This window comes from Lytechinus pictus, chromosome 2 (genome assembly GCF_037042905.1).
Source record: "Lytechinus pictus isolate F3 Inbred chromosome 2, Lp3.0, whole genome shotgun sequence".
NCBI lineage: Eukaryota > Metazoa > Echinodermata > Echinoidea > Temnopleuroida > Toxopneustidae > Lytechinus > Lytechinus pictus.
This window is the reverse complement of record NC_087246.1, coordinates 6,040,283-6,066,048: the sequence shown is the minus strand read 5'-3', so window position 1 is coordinate 6,066,048 and position 25,766 is coordinate 6,040,283. Positions and strand designations below refer to the sequence as shown.

General features: G+C 35.9%; 1 protein-coding gene across 1 annotated transcript in view; it reads right to left on the bottom strand.

The window, feature by feature from the left end:
* LOC129254936 (xanthine dehydrogenase/oxidase-like) overlaps window positions 1-22,906 on the bottom strand; it is a 46,016-nt gene extending 23,110 nt beyond the window's left edge. Inside the window, exons 1-12 of the mRNA XM_064108079.1 lie at window positions 22,596-22,906; window positions 18,292-18,349; window positions 12,796-12,892; window positions 11,787-11,895; window positions 11,125-11,313; window positions 10,285-10,350; window positions 4,851-4,922; window positions 4,304-4,445; window positions 3,474-3,718; window positions 2,298-2,394; window positions 1,409-1,518; window positions 825-1,009 (exon numbers count right to left, since the gene is read on the bottom strand). Coding sequence (XP_063964149.1) covers window positions 825-1,009; window positions 1,409-1,518; window positions 2,298-2,394; window positions 3,474-3,718; window positions 4,304-4,445; window positions 4,851-4,922; window positions 10,285-10,350; window positions 11,125-11,313; window positions 11,787-11,895; window positions 12,796-12,892; window positions 18,292-18,349; window positions 22,596-22,634 — 1,409 coding nt within the window. The 5' untranslated portion in view covers window positions 22,635-22,906. The remainder of the gene's footprint in view (window positions 1-824; window positions 1,010-1,408; window positions 1,519-2,297; window positions 2,395-3,473; window positions 3,719-4,303; window positions 4,446-4,850; window positions 4,923-10,284; window positions 10,351-11,124; window positions 11,314-11,786; window positions 11,896-12,795; window positions 12,893-18,291; window positions 18,350-22,595) is intronic.
* Between the last annotated feature and the right edge of the window lie 2,860 nt (window positions 22,907-25,766).

Genomic DNA, 25,766 nt, shown 5'->3' with positions numbered 1-25,766 from the left:
CTTGATTACCCCTATGTCCACATTTCATGAAGTTTATCCATAAACTTTCAGTTATGATGACAATTCAACAATTATCCCTAACATGGCCAAAGTTCAATGACCTTAAATGACATTTGACCTTGGTCATGTGACCTGAAACTCACATGGGATGTTCAGTGACACTTCATTACTCTTATATCCCAAGTTTTATGAACTATATATATAAACTTTCAAAGCTATGATGGCAATTCAACAAATACCGCCAACATGGCCAAAATTCATTGACCCTAAATGACCTTTGACCTTGGTCATATGACCTGAAACTCAGGCAGGATGTTCAGTAATACTTCATTATCCTTATGTCTACGTTTCATGAACTAGGTCCATATACTTTTTAAGTTATAACATTTCAAAAACTTAGCCTTAGGTTAAAATTTTGGTGTTGATTCCCCCAACATGGTCTTAACTTCGTTGACCCTAAATGACCTTGACCTTGGTCATGTGACCTGAAACTAAGGCAGGATGTTCAGTCATACTTGATTACCCTTATGTCCAAGTTTTTATGAACTAGGTCCATATACTTTCTTAGTTATGATGACATTTCAAACACTTCACCTTTGGTTAAGAATTAAATGTTGATGCTGCCACCGCCATTGGAAAAGCAGCAACTATAATCTCGCTCTGCGATGCAGCGAGACAAAAAGGGAATACACTTCATACAGTGATGAGGAGGAATTACACTAAAAATACACTTTAAAATACTAAATAATATTCAAAATAAGATCTCTTTAAGTTTTGTTACAAATTTCAATTTCAATTCAAAATAAGAAAGTAAATGCCCTTACTGTCCAATAAGTGCATTGCATGTTTTCTGAGCAATGAATGGATTATCATCAACAGCACCAAACACTAGACATAGATCATTGACCTTTTGACCTTCAGTCTCAAAGGTCACCCTGAATCCACAGCTGATTGAAGAACGAGAGTTATGGCGACGCTCAGCAACTTTATGAGAGAAGAAGTACTCATTCTGTTCATAAAAAATAAAGAGGAGAAAAAACTTTTCAAACCTGAAATGATAATTTTTAAAATTACAATAGGAGCACTGCTATGTTTTCCATATTGATAGGGAATTTTCCCCTCTATAACGCTACTAATGCCAATCATTCTTGAAAGTGGCTCTTTCCTGCATGCCATGCAAAAGGAGCCCAATATTAATATCAGATGAACCATTATAATAAATTCCTGCTGAGGCAATGAAGCATTTTCACATTAGCCCATCTACATAATGTTGGCACAATATGCCACTTCTCAGCCAACTCATTTTTCATTTTGGGGCTGGCTGATTTTCTATGATTAATTTCAATCCTACCAATGCTGATTAATTACTAGCTAGAAGTTTAGAAAGTATGTTGGCTTTTATACTCACCTTCCCTGAGAAAGGTATATGCAATGATTCAATGATCTCATCTCTCTTTAAAACTGATTTATTGGATTCTGGGTAAAAATCCTTGTCCAAAGCGACAGTGCGTCTGATTCCTGTATGATGCAAAAACAAGATGAAATTTCATAACCAATTTTATGGTTTAAAAAAAAGCCCATTTGGACTCGTTGTATCTTTTATATTGAAGGGCACTATACCCTTACAAGACTCTTATTTATTACAAAAAGATTGTTTTATTATTATGAAATGCATATGTATGATCAAGGGTAAATTATACTAGTACTTGGAATGATTCATGCATGACCACTAACCACAAATAAGTTTATGATAAACCCTAAATCATAATCAAACGACAAATTCGAGCAAAATTACTTGAAAGAATTGAGTAACTTCTGTGTTTAAGTGAAATTAATAAGTCAAGTCATGTATGCGAGAGCACAGAGTACATGCAAAATTATTAAAGTGATAGGAAAATTTTCATACCATAAATACATTTTCTGGTCATTTACTTCAGTGTGTGCTAACTTCACTATAATATTAAAGTTGTGTTTTATATACAATATCTGTCCTCTTTTTATCATAACAAAATGTTTTCATTTTCTTTCAGAATATATCAAATTTAGGAGGCCTAAGCATAAATTTCCACCAAAAAGTTTTAACTGATCCATGCAAGACATAGTAAGGTCAATGAAATATACCAATATAGGTATACTGGCACAAAATAATAATAAATAAATTATGACAATACTTAAATGGTTGATGAGGGATACTAATGCTAACCTTTTGTTACACTTTCTTCACATGAGATAAAAAGTGACAATTACACTGCTTTTAAAAAGTATAATAAAAATCAAACCAAGAATATTTGTTATACCTCCAGCTTTCACAAGAGTAACTGTTGTGTTGGTTGCCATAAGGATGATACAAAGATCCAGCATTCCACTTGCACCCGCTATACTTCCACCAATGCTCTAAAGAGACAAGGTAATTTCAACAGTAAAATGCCACTTGGTCTATACATGCAGTGTATATTATTCCATATGTTCCTATTGCCATTAAGCATATTCACAATTTTTCTATTGCTTACTAATCAGCAGTAAGCAAATACCTATTTTGTCTAATACTGACATGGTCTAACACAACTTAGTAAATATCATTAGATGAACAGTTATGAACCAAATTTTCATTTCATGAAGTGCAAAATACTGAACTGACAAAGTTGAAATTAGAAGATCTGAGCACTGGACTGGAGGACAGTTAGACCAAGTGATGGTAAGACCAAATTGTAATTAGGCCAGGTAATTATAGAAGATCAGGTGGGCATAGCAATTGTGGTGTTACAGGATCTGAGAATTAGACCATCTGCTAGTAGACCACTTTATTAAAAGAGACAACAAAGGGCTCAAGCGTTAGAAAGAGCCCATACCCTTCACCTCTATAACTGTCACCATTAGAAACAGTACCAATATCATGCTGTATAGGGTATAGCTGCATAATTCACATTCCTTAATATTGTAACAAACTGATAATTCATGTTATGCATAAAAATTGAAATATATTAAACGTCTTTTTGATATAAAGTAGAAGAGGAGAAACTGGGTATTTATTAGTGCATTAACATGCATTACATTAATTATTCATTAATTTCCCACATTCCATCAATAAAGTATTAATGAAGAGCAGTGGCGTACCTAGGATTTTCCACAGGGGGGACAAATTCATCCGTAAAAAAATTGACAAGCAAAAAATAAAGGATTTCGTACCAGAAAAAAATTTGACAAGCAAAAAAAAAAAAAGGTCTTCAACCACAAATAAAGGATTTCGTACCAGACAAAAATTGGACAAACCAAAAAAAAAAAAAGAAAAAAAAAAGGGTCTTCAAGACTCGTCAGGGGGGGGGGCAGTGATATGTCCCTTGCACGGGTTGTGACTCGTCAGGGGGGCAGTCTGCCACCTCTGCCCCCCCCCCCCCCCCCCCCCCCGTAGGTACGCTAGTGATGAGGAGCTTTCAAGAGGACAGGATGCAGAGGTTAAAAAAACGTGAACTCACTGCCATGTTGCGAATCTGTTGTCCTGCCCATTGACCAAGCATGTCAAGTATAGCCCTTGCAAACCTGGTCTGGTGTTCTGGAAGCCGTTCTACTAGCTCCCTTAGATGCTCTTCAAACTGTGCCACACTGACCCCTGACCCAATGGTAACCCCTCTATCAGAGGTCACAACCTCCATCAGCTCTAGGACTCCACTGCTCGGTGAGACAAGAAGAGGAAAACGTTCACCTTCATACTTGCGAACACCTGGTAATTAATGAGATAGAAACAATTATTAATTACTCACTGATATATTCCTGCAACATATGTGATAGATGATAAAATATATCGTCACTGAATAAAAATTCAATAAAATGGTGAACTGTTTGTGCCAGTGGGGTCCTATGGCAAAAAGACATACATTCAATCAATCTCATAATCAAAGGTACATGTTTTGCCACATTGTTTGATTGGTAACAAGCAGAAGATTGATCATAACTTTCACATCTAAATACAGGGAACAAAGCATTCAATATTGATTGAATATAGCATATTTAATGACTGATGTCAAATAGTCATAAAACCAGATTTATGAGTAAATACAGAGCCACAAGAGCCTTTCATATAATTCATATTATTAAAATTTGAGTAATGATAATGAAGTAAATCAGATGAAATCCATACCAATTCAAAAGAGTACAGAATATCAACAAATTCGCATTATCATGAATGAGTCTGCCTGTTTGATAAATGGAAAGGTATTTGCTCTATGTAAGATTTTGGTCTACATTTGCATGTGGAATGGTCATACTCAAACATCATGGAGGAGATATCCCAACTAGAACAACCTACTCATTACAGTGTTTCCCATGGCAAGCTGAGCCTGTGAGTTGGCAGCAAGGAGTTGAAGAAGTTCTTCTAAAGTTGACGCCACAATCCACTTGGATTGACCCCTCTGAAAGGTCACAGTCTTATTGTATTCTTCTGCATCGGTCTTTGGGAAATGGAAAAAGATTAATTATACAATTGTCAAAGTCAGTCATATTTTTATTTGAGTTTAATCATTTCAAAAATGTTTTCGTTTTCACCATCATTATCATCCACATTATCCACATCAATTTTGTATTTGCTATCCCTCTTTCATGTTCAATCCCACTTCAATAAAAGTGATTTTTAGATCCAATTTAGAGAATTTATTATATAAACCAATATGATACATGTATCTGCACTTTAGACAGTCATCCTTTACACCAATTCCTTCTGAATTCTATACTTATGGCTATTAACATAGGTTGTGGGTGTTGATTTGAATAATCGTCATGACAATAACGAACAATGCCAGACCAATTTCAAAGATAACATAATGGTATTTAAATTGGAGATAAAAATGAAAGCATACTTGAAGTTCAGGAGGAAATATTGGTTCTTGAGAAGGATCGTATGGTTTCCAATCACCATCATCCATCACCACCTATAAAAAAAATTGATGCAATATTAGAATCCAGTCAAAATGACAGATATATCACAGTAAGCTGCTACAACAAAAGTGATACTTAATGTGTTAATGAATGGTAGCAGACACTTTCAATATTCTACATATTTTTAACACCTAAATGGCTATTAGGACCATAAAATATATATATTGCTGAAATTTGAAATGGATTATATTAAAGATATGTACAGCTATGGTTGCTGAAATCAATAGGACCGGAATGTAAATCCCATCCATCCAATCCAATACACATTTGATATAGCGCTTTTTCCTTTCAGTTACAAAGCACTGCACACATACTACTCCATGTTTGGGCCAATAAAACAATAATTCAACACCTCAGAATGATCAGCTTTAGTCCATGCAATCGATTGGTCATGAGATATTTCATTCGTGATTTTTTTTTTGTGAGTTAAGTGTTTGAAATGAGTCAAATGTAATCTGAACAATAATGTCCTACTATATGTTATGTGAGCATTTAGGACAGATGCATGTCATGAGTTCTAAGTAGCTAGCTGAGTTATTAATTTTTTTTTTAAATTAAAAATTAGATTCATTATTAATCTATTGCATTTATAATTATATACATGTACCCAATAGTCAATACAAATAATATAAATCATGCAAATGCAAAGAATATGAATAGAATTAAAAAACAAACTACACGTCAGATTGAGTTTCTAAAATCCTAACTTTATCTATCATTTGCTGATTAGTAGCTTAAAGCAAGGCTATCTGTCACAGATATTTTTATGGGCTCCCAAAACTGGACCTTCATTTAACACACTCCAATAAAGAATTCGAGCTGGTTATGAATTTATGGCAGAACCTTTGATCATAATCCTTATCTGACCTTATATCAGATAATCTCTATTGTTACTACACTCCCCTCGGAGATCTGCCACTCACTAATCATACATTAATGACCTTCAGTGAACATTGCAAATTATACAAGTCTGATAAATAAACTGGGTTGTAAAAGAATCTTATCAAACTTCACCAGCACAAACCCTAATCAAAATCACGAAATCAAATTCTACTCCGGAGGTGAATTCCATTTAAGTTTCTGTAACAGTACGAATTCTGCATGTGCAATGCTTGACCTCCAAAACATATTTTGGGGGTGAAGCTTATGTGACCTTTTAAGCACTTCTGTAGTAATACAACTGTCATGCACTCATTGCAGTTTGTATTTGCATACAGTGCTTTGATTGACAAGTCACCAAGGACACATACCGCCTTCACCCGGGAATTTGAATTCAAATCAGTTTTTTAGTGAGCGTGTGAAAGGTCTGATTCTAATGACGAATTGCAAGATTCATGTGAAAAGGCCCTAAGAAGTTACAGGAAGTTAAACACACATATTGAGGTCAAAGAAGCAAAATGCATAAATGGTCTCAATAGCAGTCAAGCAAAGAATGACCATTTCTTTAAGCTGGTATAACATACAAGATTTTTCATCCATGCATGAGTGAGTAAACACAATTTGAAGGATAGCAGAAAGTCATTAGGTGGGGGGCATCAAAATTTCATACACAAAATCACATGCCTAAAAAGTTTAATATCTGCTCTTTAACTTGATAGCTAAATCACAGAAAATGGTCAAGAAATTAACACAAGTTATGTTTCTTTGAAACAATGCTTGTAATTCCGTAATTTCATGAAATATACATGTTTTCACCTGTTTCCCACCTAAGCTATCGCACAGTTTACAAAAGACTTTCTGCATGGCTGATCATCAATCTAAGGGCTATCCTGTAAAACCTCTTCACTAAATAAAATTATTTTAATTGGATCGTTTTTAAATTAGAATATTGTAATTACATTTTTGTTCATTTGCTTTGTTTTATCTGTATAGTGTACTTCATGAAGTTTTGTAAATTGACCCTTTCAGCATGTGCTGCTGGTCAATTTTTATGTGCATATATATCAATAAATACAATAAAATATTGGAATTTAAGCCTTATTTCAAATAATCAAACCCTTTTATTTCTTGAACGATCAAATTAAAGAGCAGTTATTGAACTATTTAAAAAAATTATTTTCTTTTTGAAACTCAGATATCGCCCGCCAAGTGACTTTTTGGTTTCCTTTCTTCAAATTATTTTTGCTCACTCATGCACGAATGAGGAATAATCTAAGTTATTTCAAATGAAAGAGACCCTAAGCTTTGCAATGATAGGTTGTCTATTGTATTTACGATTAAGACAAGATAAATCATCTATAAATCTCTGTTTCGTTTTTATGGGACGCACTGTATAGTGAAGTAAGACTTGAGAAAAATGGGGGTTGGATGTACAAAAAGGTTTATCATATTATGGAATTGCCCTTTTGGAACCCAGATTAGTTTCATTCCTGATATCACCTCCTTGACCTTGTTATGATGCAGCAGTTTTCAACATAATACAGATGATAATAGCACAATAAGCCAGTTCACGGTTAGCTCATGATCAACTTTTCTCAAATGACCTTTGTGATTTTTCATTAGGATAAGCACTATCATTTTCAAACGTAGATGTTGCGTAAGCTTTACGGTAAGCTTTACATAGAGTATTCGAATTCTAAGAACAAAAGGCATTGTATAGACCAGGTGACTAGAATAGTACATCAGGGATAAAGTTTGGAAATCTGTTTTATTGTCTGCCTTTGGCACATTTGACTATTGTTTAGGCTACTGTCAAATACCAGTTGATTATGAAGGCTCTATTTATTACTCTTCAGCTTGAATGTGATAAATATTTTGAAAGGAATACATGAATAATCATCAAATCACAAATGCCTATGTCAGTGAATTTGAAAGCCACCTTCATGGTTGTCTCCAATGACCTTTTTCTGCTCGTGCGCAGTTTACAACCGTGAACAGGCTTATACAATGTACAGTGAATCTGAATTGTTTCCACCTCACTTGATGTGAAACATAAATCCTTGCAGGGAATGTTATTTAGCAAACCTTTAAATCAGGGATTATCAATAGTGCAGGGGCGTGTCAGGAAGGGTGGGGAAACTCAAGCGCAATACATTCGAAAAATCTATAGGAATACAACAGCATCACAATCATCAAAGTCGGGTATTAAACCTGTAGTCAAATCAAGGTCACATGGGTCATAGTATGTGTAATGTAGACTGTGTATACATGTCTCATTCCATTCACATGGGTTTAATCAAAGATAGGTCGTCTGCTTATAGGCCAAGCCCATCCAGGGACGTGTTACGGTGCTACATGTAGGAAGGATGGGAACTCAAGCACAATACATTCAGAAATCTATAGGAAAACAATGACATCCCAATCATTGACAAAGCAATTCACAGGAAATTGATATTCCATGAGGCATGCTATAAACCCAGTCCTGCCAACCTCTGGGAATGAAAAATTGTATTCAGTGATAAAAAAACTGTATTTTTCGCAAATAAAGTGTATTTCATAATAAAATGCTTGGCACACTCGCTCATCGCGGCGCTCAAGCTGCACGCAAGCTAAAATGCGCACTGCTCTTGCAGATGAAAAAAAAACATCGAAACATGTGTATATCTCACCCTGGTTTTAACAGAATGATTGAAAAAAAACAAGTTACCTGAAATTACATTGATCTAATAACCATATTTGTCTAAGTTTTATGAAATAGAGACATATAGAGATGATTTTTTTTCAATAAATTACGATTTTGAAAAAAAAAAAAAAAAAAAATATACAAAAACATATTTTTTAAAGAAAAAACGTACTGCCGTATTTTGGTTTAAAAAACGTACTAAATACGCCAAAAACGTACTGGTTGGCAGGTCTGTAAACCCTTTGCACATGCTAAATGGGTACCTGGTAGGATGTGAAAGTCATTGTAGCTTGTCCAGTACCGTGTGCGCCTCACCGGTGACTGACTGGAATACTCCCCAGGGAATGGAGGATGTGCACATTGTGTGCGGGAATGACTGACTGAATCCGATGACGGGGGTAATAATATATCTGTAAAGCGCTTAGACACGTCGCTCCCATGTATTAAGCGCTATATAAATGCGGATTATTATTTGCAGGAGACAGTCTTCTGCAGAAACAAAATATCAATATTTATCAATTTTTTGTCTCTAGAAGCATTGTTTTGCATGCCAACATAACACAAAATAATTGTTGGACTAATTTCGGCATTTTTCAACAATTTGCGCTATTTTAGAGCTCAATCAATACGAAAGATGTAAAATTATGAACATAATTTGTATAACTTTTGCATGTTCTTGCGTGAATCTGAGTAATTAATTTTCAATATTACTCATATTATGGTTATTTTTGTTCGCTGATGCCTGTTATGCCCACAAAATGTAATAATGCATCATTAAGAAAAAGACAAGTAAAATTAGAATCTGACTTTATTTTGTTGCTCTGAAAAATTGTTGCCTTATATTAAAAAAGGTTTCTATTGTTGAAACACCTGAAAGGCACTGTTAAAACTCCTGTTTAAAACAGAGAATTGTGAAGCGCTTTGAGCATTGATTGATAAAGCCTAGCATAAAAGCCAATTGTTAATATTACCATCTGGTTGTCGGCTCATCACATGGGGTACAAGTAGGCTGGTACTAAGCGGGTACATTCCTATCCTTCTAACACGTCCATGATAAGTACTGTGCATGCCACTTGTGATGCTTTGCATGCCAACGCGATAGCAAATTTGGTATTTCAACTAATTGAGAACCCCTACTGTATATTACGTAAAAATGTTGCAATTTTCAAGATAAAAGTAATGAAGGCTCATATAGAATGTGAAATGTTAAGATTTCCACTTTACCACACAAGGTGGATCGCTAACCACAAGTCTTGCCTGATTTCACAATCAATAAAATATGATCTTTTGACACCTAAATGACATTCTACATCGTTCTCATGAACACACATTTGATTTTACCCAAAGATCATTTGTACAAAAGGTGAACGTAATTGATGCAGGAGTAAAGAAATGAGATCAAGTTGAGCAAAATTTTAACATTTTTGTAACAGACCAAAAAGAGTAATAGACCAACAGGAAAAGTGATCACGAGGTCTCTGCCAAACTTTGTTCAGGCGAGACAAAAAGGGAGAATGTAAAGAAAATGCATTGAAAAGAATTTAATGCATTTTTTATACAAACATTCACACCCTGTCTTTGTTGCATAAATGAATGGCCGGTCGAGCATTTCTGCTTTTTTTTTCTAATACAAATACCCTATAGAAAAATATTAAGTGTGTTATCTCAAAACATAATACCCTTAGGCATGAACTGCACATCACATCCAAACTAGTGTCAATAAGCAAAGTCCATTTTTAGTATTTGTATTTAAAATGGCTAAATCTTATAACAAATATAATTTCAATACTCACACTAACGGGCTGGTCCTCATTTTGTGACTGAGAAGAACCTCCTGTACCCTGACAACAGTTCTCCTTCTGTGAAATAAAATAAAATCCTTTTCTACTATTCATTCTATTCCATAAATCACTAAAACAATGTCAGGCACCTCACAAAGTCTAGGTCATGTCCCACTGTATATATTTTCCTACTCCTAAGCTTCATACCCCTTGAAGTCTGTTGGTCAACTTACACATACCCCTATGAAATGTTTCTGAATAACCCCTTTATATAAACTTAACTTGGAACACTTTAAGTGTTTCTTTTTAGTGCTTTGCTTAACAAATAAAACAACCCGGTTCAACATCCAACAGAAGCACCTCGGCAAAGTGGTAAACAAGGGATGTCGAAAGGCCTCAAAAATAATATGTGATAGAGAAACACTTCCTTTACCTCCTGTCAAAAGATGAAATCTTCAATAAATAGATCCTTTCTTTTAAAACTTGCTAAGAGTTTCAACAGATCTTGCCCAGTACATGTATGTACATCTCATGCTTGGGTGAATCCCATATCAATTACCATTTTCTCTTTATTCGTTGGATCTCCCCTTGAAGACTTTCAATAATAAATTTGTGTCCGGTAATTAACACGCTTTCATTGATCATATTGACAAGTTGTGCATGATGCTAGAGCTTAGGTTCTGCCTTTTTGTTGAACTAAAACAAAATAGAAACTCTGTAAATTTGTCCTGGTCAGCTTATTGTGAGCTTTCAGCTGGACAGTCACATCGGTCAATTGGTCATCAGTATCATAATTCATCTTGATATCATTCCCTGATAATGTTTCCACCTTCCTCTGCACATTCAACTTACCCCACAGAATGATTTAAATCCATCAAGGATTGGTCTATATCCAGTACAACGACATAGGTTGCCTTCAAGGTACCTGAGGATATCCTTGACTTGTGGCTTTGGATTGTTCCGTAGTAGAGTGTACATGGACATGACCATTCCTGGACTGCAGAAACCACATTGAGAACCATGGCTCTTGGCAAGACGCTCCTACAATCACAAACATGTATTTCATTGAAAGAAAAATGAAAAAATGTTTAACTTAATATGAAATTATAAAACCTAATAGAAATGGATAAATTCAGATGCATCAGGTTACCACACTTGATCTTGTTTTTTTCTAATTGGTCTCCCCCTCCCCTTTCTTTGTCTGTCTGTCTGTATCTCTCTCTCCCCCTCTCTGTCTCTCCTTCTCTCACTGAGTGTCTCAGTCTGTATGCCACTCTCTTTCTCTCTACCCCCCCCCCCCCCGAGAAAAAAAAAGTTTTGCATATCTTCACCATAAACCAGGACCAACACCCATGTGTGAGCTTAATTTCAAATAGTTTTATACCTAATAAGTTCTTCACATGCAAGGTACCTTATTTTGTGTGTGATATGTGGGATGCCAATTTGAGCCACCACTGACTCAGTGATTCCTTGATGTACACTGTATGTATTACATGTTCTTTAAAAATAATTACCTGAACAACATGGAGCCTATCTCTGCAGCTTCCAATACCTTCTACTGTAGTGATTGCTTTGCCATGAAGAACACAAATTGGTGTCAGGCAAGAAACAATGGATTCATTGCTGTGGATATTTTTTTTAAAGGAAGGAATATCAAAAGAGAACAAAGGCAATATCATGATTTGGGGGCCGTTTCATAAAGAGTTTAAATACAACAGTTGTAACTTTGCCATTATGGCAACTACCATTGCAACTGGGCTCAGCAGCCAATCAAAATCAAAGTTACCATGGTAGTACAACAGTTGCAACTTCTTATGAAATGGGCCCCTGATCATGTTGGCAAACAATAAAACTTTATTCACATTCACTCCTTGACTAAATCTGACTTGCAAAGAAAATAGATGTAAAGGATTATCTGGCCCTTGAAAAAGGAACAATTAGCATAGAGATTGTGTCTCATAGCAAACCATATTGGGACTCCTATATCAACTGTGAAAAGCAAATTACACTCAATGTCGTGACAGAATAAAGCATAGCATAGTGAAAAAGTTAAAAAAATCACATAGTTCATATAATTTACATACGGAGCCATTAGTAGATAAGTCCAACTGGGAACTATAGACTAGAAAGAATTGAAAAATGCACCGGTGTGTTGGCTCAGTTGGTAGAGCGTCCGTCTCACAACCGGGAGGTCGGGGGTTCAAACCCCGGCCGCGTCAGACCAAAAGACGTTAAAAGATGGAAGTTGCTGCTACCCTGTTTGGCATTCAATTAATGGGATAGAGCCTCATCTATCTGGCGCTGCACAGCGGCTACCGGGCCCATTATCAATTGGGAAAAGCAAATTTTCGGAGTGTTTCATTTCATGTGTATTTCGAACAATAAAATATGGATTTTCATCATTTTTTTTCATCATACTCGCCCTTTGATTATGAGAAGAGAGAAGGGAAGGAAACTGAGATAGGAGAGAGAGATTTCACATCGATTGGGTATGATCAACTCAAATATAATGTCAGCTCTTACCGTATAGATTTTGTTTGTGGATGTACATATGAAAGCATCACAGTACATGACCCACATGCCCCTACACCACATCCTTGTTTGGTTCCCTGGAGCTTCACTGGTGTGGATATCGTTAAGGAACTGCTTTATAATTTCACTCTCACTCTCAAGGCAGCTGCCCTGTAAGAACATTCTCAAACAAACATGTTTTCATTATGGCATATTAACATAAACTCTAAAATTAAACATTTCTACCTCTTTAGTCAAGTACACTCTATATTAAGTAAAAAAAGCATCATTTTAGAACAAATCAATATGAATAGGCTATTGACAAAATTTAAAAAATAATCCTAGAGCAAGTTTAGATTTCTATCCCACAAAAATCTTTCAACAGCACACACTAATTTCAGGGAGAAACTCACGTTCTATCAATTGGACATGGTAAAATTTGAGCAAATTAAATAAATATTCATGATAATTATTCAGCAAGTGAAGTTCCGGTTAACACTGTATGACTGCAAAAGGCATATATACAATTATACAAGGTTGGCATAAAGGCCAAGAAAGATGGAAGTATTAACTGTCAACACCCTGGGACCAGGGAAAATATAAGGCCACCTCAACAAAGAGTTAATTCAAATGGATACAGAACAATGAGAAAAGCAGAACTAAAAATCGGATTAAAGTTAAGTTTATTTTGATTTATAAACAAAAAAGTAATATGCATATCCTGGGTAGTATTGTAAATAGGGAACCAAGAAGATCAAACACCTGCTACTTCTGATTTTTCTCTATATTATTAAAGTTTATATCCCTTGTTTTGAGGATCGACTTTGCCCGCTCAGGAAAATCAATGAGAAAATGTGTGGGAATGTAGCAGACAATAAGAGCTAACATCCAGGTATTCTACGCATCCTGTTGAACCGCGCAGCAACAATATACGTCATAATGTTAATCAAGATGAGACAACGCTGGATATTACGTCTCCAGGCCAAGGACCTGACATTTCAATAATTCAATTACGTCACAAGGGTTAGGTTCAGAGGCCTGATCTGCTCGATATGACAAAATAAATGTAGATTCCCATTCTTAAAGAGTAAAATATTTTTTTTTACACAAATTTTGCTCTAGATGTCTGATTTGGATAATAATAAAAATATTTACGGGCTTTTCTTTTTAAAGAAACATATTGCCCTTGTCTAAAGACTCCGGCCAATATGATTCTATTGCGGGCAATGTATTTGATGTTCCCCTCTGGCCAGGCAATATTATAATATCTCAGATCGATGCAAGAACATGCATAAATTATTGTACAAAATACGTTCATAATTAAGTATCTTTCATAACGAATGAGCTCTAAAATAGCACATTAAATTAGCGGAAAATGCTGAAATAAGTCAATTTTGTAAGTAGTTATGAAATTCTTTTTATCATGTTGGCATGAAAATATCACAACTTGTGAAGGGCTTCCCTTTTGTTGTCCATAACTAAGTTGAAATTTACAAAAGAAATTGATAAAAAACAATGCTTCCAGAATAAAAAATATCAACTACTGATATTTCGCTTCTGCAGAAGCCAGTCGGCTCCAAAGGGTTTATCGGCACGCCACATGAAATATCCTACCCCTGAGGAATGCTTTGTCAATGATTATGATTGGGATGTTCTTGTATTCCTATAGATTTCTGAATGTATTGTGATTGAGTTTCCTATCCTTCCTAGCACCGTAATACGTCCCTGGATGGGCTTGGCCTGTAAAGCAGACAACCTATCTTTGATTGAACCCATGTGAATGCAATGAGACATGTATACACAGTCTACATTACAAATACTATGACCCATGTGACCTTGATTTGAACTACAGGTTTAATGCCTGACTTTGAAAAAGGTGGTTCACAAGTCCCGCCGGAATTCAGAATCAATATAACATGCAAAATGACTTTTTACCCCAAGATGGCCTTTGGTGTAAGCTTTGTAGCTATATTCCACAAATGTACTCAGGCCTATTAACCCAAGGATCATTTGTAACAAGTAGTAGTACAAGCACAATTGATGAAGAAATAAATGAGAGCAAGTTCAACCAAAACTTAAAGGAAAATGATGATGCATATTTCTTTCATTTAACATTTTGTCCCTAGATGACCTTTGACCTCACCAACATCATCACAGTATAATACCCAAGGATCATTTGTACAAAGTATTAAACACAATTGATGCAGAAATAAATAAATGAGATCAAGTTTATCAAACATTTAACATATTTTTCGTAACAAGAAAAGTTGTGTGCATGGCCTCCCATCATTTGACCTTTAACCTCATCATTTTCACCACAAGTGTGGTATTACCCAAGGTTCATTTGTACCAAGTACGAACACAACTGATGGAGAAATGATTGAGCAAATTAAACAAAATCATTAACACTGTCATAACATGAAAAATGAAACACATGGCCTTCCATCATGGCCTTTTGACCCCAAGATGACCTTCGACCTCACCATCTTCATCACTACAAATGAGGTATTACCCAAGGATTAAAGGGGAAGTTCACCCTGAAAAAAACTTTGTTGTAAAAATAGCAGAAAAAATAGTAAAAAATATTGGTGAAGGTTTGAGGAAAATCCGTTAAAGAATAAGAAAGTTATTAGAGTTCAAAGTTTGGGATTTGTGACGTCATAAACGAGCAGCTGCCCCATGTGTTATGTAATATAAAATGCATGAATTTCAAATTTTATATGGTTCCTGATGACTTAATTTTGTTTTCTATTCATGATCGGGTGTGAAATGATTTGTCTATTGATATACAAAAGATACAGTAAAAACCATTTCCAATTTTCTGAGAAAATGACATTTCATTGATTTTTTACCATTCGCTATGTAGGAATGCTGCACTCGCATATGACGTCACAAATCAAATAATTGAAATTCTAATAACTTTTTAATTATTTGATGAATTTTTCTCAAACCTTCGGCAATATTTTTTTATTATTCTTTCTGCTATTTTTACAATAAACTTTTTGTCAGGGTGAACTTCCCCTTTAAGTATGAACACAATCAATGCAGAAATAAAGAAACGAGAGCAAGTTGAACAAAGGCTTCAACACTTGTAACAGACCACCTGTTATCTTTTTTTAAAGGGAGCCTCACTCTGATATCAAGCTCTCTTTAATTCATCGTTATTAAATTTACCATCTGTGAGAGTGAGGCTCTCATTACTCCTATGTTAATGAGGCAATTATGGCAACCTATCAGAGTAAACAGCCTTGTACCATGAGTTGTTTATATCTGACAAAGACCTCATTGATTATCATAAGGTCACTGCTTTATATTTTTTTGTAAAGTTGAAACTACAGAATCATGAATGTGTCTAAAGAGAAGAATCTCCAGCTGCAGTTCTTCATCAAAAATGGAGTCCTGGGTTCAATGTATGGATAAAAGGGTAATGCTAAAAACATGGCTTGGAACACAACACTTCTCATGATATTGGAAGATTGTAAATTCACAAATGAATTATAATAAAAGCTCCAATCATTTGAATACACAAAATGACATCCCATTGCAAACCAGCAGCACAACCTGACACTGGGGGCGGTATTCTGAACATTGTCTTTTCTCCATATTTTATCTTTTCTCAGAGATATGACAAAGTCGGTATTCTGGTGGATGTCATAACTTGTCACAAAAGTTGTCATAAATTTTGTCTCTTCTCTTTAGTGCGCACCAAACATATGCAGCTCTTAGATGCACATAATCCCAATTTAGAAGCAAAAGATTTATGACAGGGGGATAGCAGTCATAAATTTTGTCATATCTTTTAGTACCAAATATCCCGAAACCCTGCCAACTAAATGTCAAGCATATTGTAGTATTAGTTTTACTCATCATCCATGATATTTTTCAAAAACATTTTTTCATGCTTCAATTAGTTAGGCCCTACATATCAATTCCTCCTGTATTTCTCTGTTTTCCCTCTTTTCCTACTTCTCTTCTAAAATCCTTCACAGCTCCCTGTCTCTCTTTGTAGTTAGGCGCATCAATACTCATATTGGGGATACGCCCTGCCTGCCACCGGACCTTCCTATTGGTTAAAAGGGCTCCCACTGGGAACTAACAATGATTTTGATTGGTTTGCTTCTGAAAAGATGGGCGGGAACCTAGAGAGATATGATAGAGAAAAGACAATGTTCAGAATACCGATTTGTGACAATCATAGCGGTGTCACATCTCGAAGAGAAATAACAAAATTTATGACAAAAGTTATGAGTGTTCCTGAATACCACCCCGGGTCATTTAATCACACTTTACCCTTGCTGTTTGCGTGAATATCATTGTCTCCAAATCAATATGTAATCACTTTGTCAAAATAGCTTTTGACTTTGAAATAATTGTCTGTTTGCCTCAACCATAGGACATGTGACAACAAAATTGAAGATTGCTTCATAAGATAAATGGATGAATTCTCTCTAAAACATTGAGGGATAAAATACATGTATCTCCATGCTCTCTAATCATGATTTAAAAACGAATCATTTAAACATATAATAATAATAATATAGGTATATTTACTCAGGGAAGCCACTTCAGTTCTGAAAACTTTTCACCGAGTGGGCCCTGCTATTGTTGTTACCTGGCTTTAGCTGGGCTGCCTAGGCGCTCAAAGCATTCAAGGAATTTCTTCCTACCCGGTACCCATTCACCTCACCAGGGTTGAGTGCAGCACAGTGCGGATAAATTTCTTGCTGAAGGAAATTACGCCATGGCTGGGATTTGAACCCACGACCCTCTGTTTCAAAGTCAAAAGACTAATCCACTGGGCCACAACGCTCCACATAACATAACATATCATCATAACATGTAATTGTAAATAGCTTAATATACTATATTTATCTGGGGAGAAGTTTGTGAAACTGTGCATAAAATATGGCAATGAAACCTTTTGGTTCTTATTTTGGATTACCAATAAAGGCCTAAAAAAATAAGATGAAGTACTCAATTCATGATTAAGTGCACATTTTCCCAGGATTACATTGTCGATAAATTTAATAATAACATGGCTTTTGTCAAAGGATTTTTATATGCACTGTTAAAACATTGGCAGACTTTGTTCTTCTGACGTGAAAACTTGATCTTCCATTTTCAATGGTCAAAACTAAGATGATGAAATTAAATTTTCTTTTTTTTTCATTCATATTGAATCTGATTATTTAAAAGTACCCTGTACATTAAAAATCACCTTCAGTGCTGAATTATACAAATTTGGGGAATATCTGAAGATTTGATCATCAAATATATTTGCATGCATGTGACAGCCTGTATTTTTTAATGATCAGAAGATTCAAAACCCTACATGTATGAACCATAAACATTTTCAAGTTTTGATTCATGAAAAAAGTAGAGGAGATGTAATCAGCATTATTGAAGGTAAATATTGGGTTTTCAGAACTTATTAGCCAATCCTAGCCCATCCTAGCTGCTAAGCAACATATAGGCCTATCTTGCATTTAAAACTGATGAAAAGGATACGCTTTGTCCGAAGATAAACATCAAGAGTAGTATCAGGATCTGCATCTTTTTCAATGATCTGAATATTTAAAAGAATAATAAAAAACACTTTATCTGTTTTTAACCTTGTTCAAAACTAAACTAAAAACCTACCTTTCTTAAGAGTTTCAATAAATAAGTCAATTTTTGTTATATTATTTGTAGAGACAGTAGGCTGCCCCTTTTCACTTTTTCCTGCAATTATAACTTAATCATATTTTTGCTTCCTTATCTTGATAACTAATTCGTCTTATAAGTATTGTAAGGCGCAGTTGAGTATAGGAACACAATATGAATTATGCACAATTATTATTATTATTTTGTCTGATTGTCACAAGATTGTAACCTTAAAATGGTAAAAAGACAGGACTGTCAGCTTCACTGGAAATTTATGTCTTGAGGGAGCAGTGACACCAAGTGTTACTTACCACTGCACTGCACTAATATTGTCAATAAATCTAAACATTTTGTCAAAATTCTTACAAATTATACTACAGTATGCATATTTATGTGAAGCAGAGATGATTGTGCTGTTTGATGCCGTTTCAAAAAGAAATTCTTCAGTATGATAGAGCAGAGGTCTACAGTTTACATAAGGAATATCATAACAATCACACAAATTTGCTCACATTGTTTTCGTAAAAACTACATATTTCTTCAAGTTGTTCAACCATTTGAGTCATATTGAAGCTGAATGAGCAACATTTTCAACAAAACCAGTTGTCGGTCATTTGAAATATCAAACATACTATAGAAATTCATAAAGGGTGCCGAAAAGAAGAGAAAGAAGAAGAGGAAACAAAAATTGACTAAGACATGTAAGTGAATGGAATGGAGATGAAAGATGATGATAAAAAACATTTTTAAAATCGTGAGAAAAATAATACAATATATAGGAAACCTCCCGGGGGGGGGGGGGGGCAGTCAAATATATTGCTGTACACACGCGTGACCAAGTAATTTCCAAACACCCCCTAAATGAGTTTTTTTCTGTGTGCAAAAGTACCCCCTAAACAAGTTTTTCGCGGGATTTTTTTAAACCAATTTTGGCCCCTAAACAAGTTGTCGCCAAAATATGACCTCCAGGAAAAAGCTTGGGGAAAAAACATACCCTAAACACGTTTGGCTAGTCTTTAAAAAAAAAGCTTTGGGGGAAAAAAACATACTCTAAATACGTTTGACCCCGCGATTGACCATTGACCAGTCTTTCAAAACCACCCTTTTTCTTGAAAATCTGTGTTTTTGATACCCTTAACGAGTCCACGTGCGGACCACGTCAAAACTGAAAAAACACCCCTTTAAACACGTTTTTTTGGTCACGGGTGTGTACAGCAATATATTTGACTGGCCCCCCCGGGGGAAACCTATGGGCCTAGTTGTTAATGACTTAGTGTCAGGTCTTCCTGAATCGACTTGCGAGATCCAGATCCAGCCACTCATTCAATGAACAAGGTTATGGCAATTATCTTGCGTCGTATTACAATTACAATAGCGATACCTCAAGTGATAAGTTCAAGTTCATTTTATTTGTCTCCCAACTTTGAGTTTGAATACATGACAAACATACAAGTGTGTATGAAACAATAAGCAGAGTACATGATAAACATACAGGTATAAATAAAACAGAGTATGCAGAAAACATTGTTTTTAAATACATTATACAGCTTAAGACAGAAAAGAAATAATTTTCAGGGAAGACGAGGAGACCTAAGTGAAGCAATGCTTGTATTAAAATTTAGGTTCCTCATTACGAATTCAAAGAACATTGGATAAACAACACAGAAATGGCAAAATAATATATGATAACTAAAGAGAGAGGCGGGAGAGAAGAGGGACACATTTATGTACAAGAGACAAAAAAGGGGACATGAGGACAGAGACCAGCCAGGCCCGGGAAAGGGGGGGGGGGATGAAACGTATTGACAATTTAGCATTAACTGATAAATAACACACGTAAAATAGGCTTTACGAATCACTTCCATAGTTACTCAGTAAATAAGATTTCAATTTTCGTTTAAACACTGTACAACTGACAGCATGTGTAATGTCAGGGTCAAGCGCATTCCAAAACCTGGGTCCAGTGCAAACTAGAGTGCCCAAAGTGAACTTTGTTCTTGCACGAGATATAAGGAGAGTGGAAGATTGTCTAGTATTGTAATTGTGTACTTGACTATTTTTCTTAAATATCAGTGCCAGGGCTGAAGGGAGACTTCCTGAATCAAAATCATACATAAGAGATCCTAGCTGCATAAAGTAAATATCTTCCACTTTCAATAAGTGATTGTCATGAAATAAAACATTTGTATGGGCACGATAACTGACATTACATATACTTCTAATAGCTCTCTTCTGAACAATGAATAATTTTTGCAATTGCGTTTTAAGTGAGTTGCCCCAGGCAAGCACACCGTAGTTTAAGTAAGGAACAATTAATGAGGAATATAATATAAATACAATTTCTTTAGGGAAAACTGATCTCAACTTGTATATAACACAAGTATTTTTTTACAACAGTTTGCAGAGATGATTTACATGAAGTTTCCAGTTCAATTTCTCATCAATAAATAACCCAAGAAATTTAGTTGAGGTTACTCTTTCAAGACAGACATTATTAAACATTACATTGCCAGGCAACATTTTTAAGGAAATAAAAAGCATATAATTTGTCTTTTGAAAATTAAGTGATAATTTATTGGCTTGAACCCACAAGATAACATTCTTCAATTCACAATTCACAATTCACTGTTTCTATCAGGGTTAGAGGATTCCTATGTGAAAAAAATACACAAGCATCATCAGCAAAGAAAATAAAGGATAATTTGTTTGATGAATTTTGAAAATCATTTATACACAGTAAGAATAAGAGAGGTCCTAGAAGAGACCCCTGAGGTACACCACATGTAACAGTTTGCAAGCTGGAATTAATTCTATTCAAAGATACAAATTGTCTCCTGTCAGTGAGATAACTCCTAAACCACTCAAGGGCAACACCTCTCACTCCATAATGGGATAACTTATGTAGCAAAATTTTATGATCAACTGTATCAAAAGCCTTGGAAAAATCCAAGAATATACCAATTGTGCTCAAGTAATTATCCAAGGCAGTGGCAACCTTATCAACAAAGTGCAAAATGGCATGTGTAGTTGTATGCTTCTCGCGAAACCCAAATTGAAAATTCAAAAAGATATTTGACTTTTTAAAGAAATGTATGACCCTTGCATATACATGTATGAGTTTTTCAAGGATTTTTGAAAAAGATGTCAACAAATAAATTGGACGATAATTGGTCAACAATTCAGGGTTGCCTTTCTTAAAAATTGGCACAACTTTTGCAATTTTCATGCTTCTAGGCACAATGCCACTTGACATTGAAAGATTAAAGATGTGGGTAAGAGGTGTCAAGATTCCTACAATAACATGTACCAGTATAATAAGTTCATTTTTAATATTATCACAGCCTGGGCTCTTTTTACTTTTGAGAGATCTAACCACATCAGTCAACTCTTCCTCACTTGTAGGCAAAAAAGATTGACTTTCCGAAGTAGGCTCAGACAAGAAGTCAGCACAGGTTTTTTGACAGGGTGGAATAGCCGCCTGTAAATTTGGACCAATAAAAATTACAAAAATAATTGTTGAACTCTTCTACAATAACACTGTTAAAGTGTTATCATCCACAACTTGATCATTTATGATTATACCTGTTTTATCTTTGAAACCTTAATTAAGTGGTGCTTAGTTTTAAAACATTTCTGATCACTTTCCAGGTATCCTTAATATTATTAATATTAAAAGTCGCTTGGAAATGGAATTGAGCACAGTAATATTGCTTTTTTGCTTTACGTAATGTAGCAGTTAAAGTATTTCTATAACTTTATAAGCGGAATATTTCCTATACAAAAATGCTGACTTTGTTTTTTATATTGATTATTGGTAATACATCTTATCATATCATGCTTATTTTTCTTATTGAGTTTAACAAAGATTTGGTAATCCACGATGTTCGTGCAGGCTCCACCCCACTGAAGTGGGGTGGAGCCTGCATGAACATCAAGCTTGAAGTTGAGGTACAATATTATTAGCAATAGCCCCCGGCAGTAGCCTGACTAGATCTAGATGCCTACTAACCAAGGCAAAGGGAGCTCCGGCCCGCTTCGCGGGCCGGAGCTCCCTGACCCTGGGTTAGATGCCTACGGTACCTAAGTTAACACGGTTAAAGAGTGTAAATCTACATCTACATTCTGTCACTAAGTAAATGCCATTTATTCATTTACAGGGTGTTGCCTACCTTTCTACCATTGCAGAAGAAAACTAACTTGTCAGGCATTTTAGAGAAGATCTTGCGCTTAATACGACGTTACATAAAAGATCAGCGGATGGGTCGACGTGCTCGATGACGCAACCGTACCGTCTCACCGGTGTACAGCAACGCTATCTGATAGGCATCCCGCGCCTGGCCGGTTCGATCGAGGAGGCAGGCAGCGCAGCGCAGCTGGCGCGCCGCAGAGCAGAGCTAGCTCGCTGCAGCTAGCTGGCAAAAGGCATGGGGATGGGGTTTGTTTCACAAGGCCGTTCGTAGTGCAAGCTGATATTACGATCAAAAATAACTATGACAAGCCAATGAGGGAGCTGGGTTTTTATATATTTTCATTGATTTTTATCCATTGTGTGTGTGTGTATTTGAGTTTTTGTCAGACATGTATCAATCAGATATGATTATTCATTCATTGTTATTTTATTCTATTTCAATATAACTAATGTTATTATTTCAGTATTTTATCATTTTATTATATACGTAATTTACTCATTAGCATCTTTGCATTTCTTTATATTTTGTTTAATTATTAATTAATTTATTCATTTTTCTTAATTCATTATTACATATTTTTCAGGGGGAGGTGAGGTTCTCGCCATCATATAAAACCGGACATAAATAAGCATCGGTTTAACCATTATTGACTTTTCAAAGTTTATGCAAATGAGGGAGTAGATGATGTCAATCACTTCGCCTAGCCAGGTGGGCGGTGAGGGGAAAAGGAGAAGAAAAAAAGCGGATGGAGAAAAGGGAAAGAGGGTATGGCTTTATTGTTTATCCTCCTTATTTTTTGTCAAAAGAATAAAACCTAAACGAGACGTTCTTCTCTCTATTCATACAAAATTTTGTTTGCGCACTTCGCGCGGAAAAAATATCGAAAATGCCTTTCCCCTTTGTTTCCCACACCTTTTTCTACTCCGTTTCCCCTCCCCATCAGATATGGGACTCGTGTATTTCTTGCCTTAAATTATAAAGTATACATTGGTTTTTTAAATATGAGAAGTAATTTTTGTTTAAAGGGGAATGAAACTTTTATAACAAGTGGGCTTGTGGGGGGGGGGCAGGCATTAAATTCGCTCCGTGCTATATACAAAAGTACGACGAAACTTTATTCTACATCGCTGCCCATCCATCTCCCGGTCTTGTTTTGAGCCATTAATTTGAAATTATGAATATTTCTGAAGTTTCTTAATCAAACAAAAAGAAGCGCTTAATATGAGCGAAAATTACACAATATTTATCCCAAAATAAATCACAAAGGTTTCCGTCATTCGCGTGCATGGGAAAGGAAAAATCCCCTTTTCTAGCCTGCATCATAACTTTGACATTTGGGAGCGCCTTTTTCTTCGTAAACAAGTCATGTAATATAAGGAATATCAAAATTTTATATTAGAGCAGGTTAAGGTTTCAAAGAAATGTCAGAGCATCAATGCCATTCGCGGAAAATAATAATCCTCCCTGCATAAGCCTACTTGTCTTTTACACTGTTTTTCAAATGTAATGTGGCTAAATCTTTTGGTATCGAATCTGATCTAACCAAGGTAGACATTTTATACCACTTCTGTTTTTACTTTTTATAAAATATTTTCGCTTCCGCGCTTCGCGCGGGAAGAGAAATTGTTTCATATTCCTCAATATTTTCCCATATCTGGGGTGCTCATAATTTCTTTAAAAAACAAGTTTTTTTTAACTCAGCATTTCAATTAAATCGAGTTAAATTCAATACTAGAAGCGCAAGAAGCGCAAGAGACCTCTTTTGATTTGAATTGAATGAGACATCGAACCCCCCCCCCCCCCCCCCGGAGCGCGATTCGCGCGCTCTGTAAGTGTTGGCATGCTTCGCGTGCACGTACCGCCCCTTCCAAAATTAAATCCTGGCTGCGTGGTTGATCACTTCCAAGGACTTTGGAAGAAATCTGAAATTATATTCATATTTTCACTCTTCTATTATTTTACTTCCTATATTCCCCTTCAAGTTCTTCCAATCATAGTTTAAGGCCAGGTCCCACTGGCCGACGGACACAAAACGTATTCATAAAGGATATGGCGGACGAGCAAAATTTCGGGGGTGGTTCCATCCGTTTTTATTCGCTCCGGCCAGAACTGGATAAAAAGTTATGAAAACATAACGGAAAAGAACGGACGTGGGTAGTATGTTGCGCGGATGTCAAACGGATGTTCATCGGAAACACCTAGTGAATGTAAATGGATGACAGCTCCGAAACGGGTTACCGGGGGGGTGAATACTTTACGAGATGCATACGCTTAAAATCATTTCTGTGCACTAACGATGTATAGACGTTCCATGTACCTTATCTTTCCTCCCTCCGTCGTTCAGCTGCATATGGATACGGATATGAGTTGCTAGCAGGGGCCGCGGAACGGTTTTCAAAGTGGGCCGGGGGCTGAGTCAAAAGTGGGAGGCTGACCATGCAAAAAATCACAATCGTTATGGTCATTTTTACGTTTTTGTACACGGTTTTGGAAAAAAGTGGGGGGCTCACCCCCCCCCCCCCACTTCCGCGGCCCCTGGCTATGATGCCCAAAAGATGCAGAGAGGATACAGCGGACGTTTAATGTATGATAACGGACATGGGGCGCCGAGGACGTTTGTTCCTCGTTTATGTTGAGGATTTACATCGTACACGGCGGAAAGTTCATCATCCGTTCTAAAAGTTTTGTGCAGCTAAAAACTTTTTGCGCGGATGAATCACACAGTGGATCCGACGGATGCTTGATGGATCGATAAAGCGTATATGTAACACATGAGTACACAACGGTAGAGGCGTAGGCCTACTGTAGGTCACGGCATTTGGGGGCACCAGCAAAAAAAAAATGATTGGGCGCGCGAAGCGCGCTCAATAGCCAGGTACATGTAAATTGACCTTTAATAAAGACATTACAAAACCGTGTACAAAAACGTAAAAATTACCATAATGATATTCCGCGGCCCCTGCATTAACCGTGTCATTAAAATGATATGTACACTAAATCATGTAACGCGAGCGCGAAGCACGAGCTGAATTTTTTTTTTATTCAGACCTAAAAAAAGGGACATTTTAGGCATTTTTTTGTAATCATGTAATCAGTAACACTAAAAAAACGATGCGAGCGCAGAGCGCAAGCTGGAATTTTTGTATATTG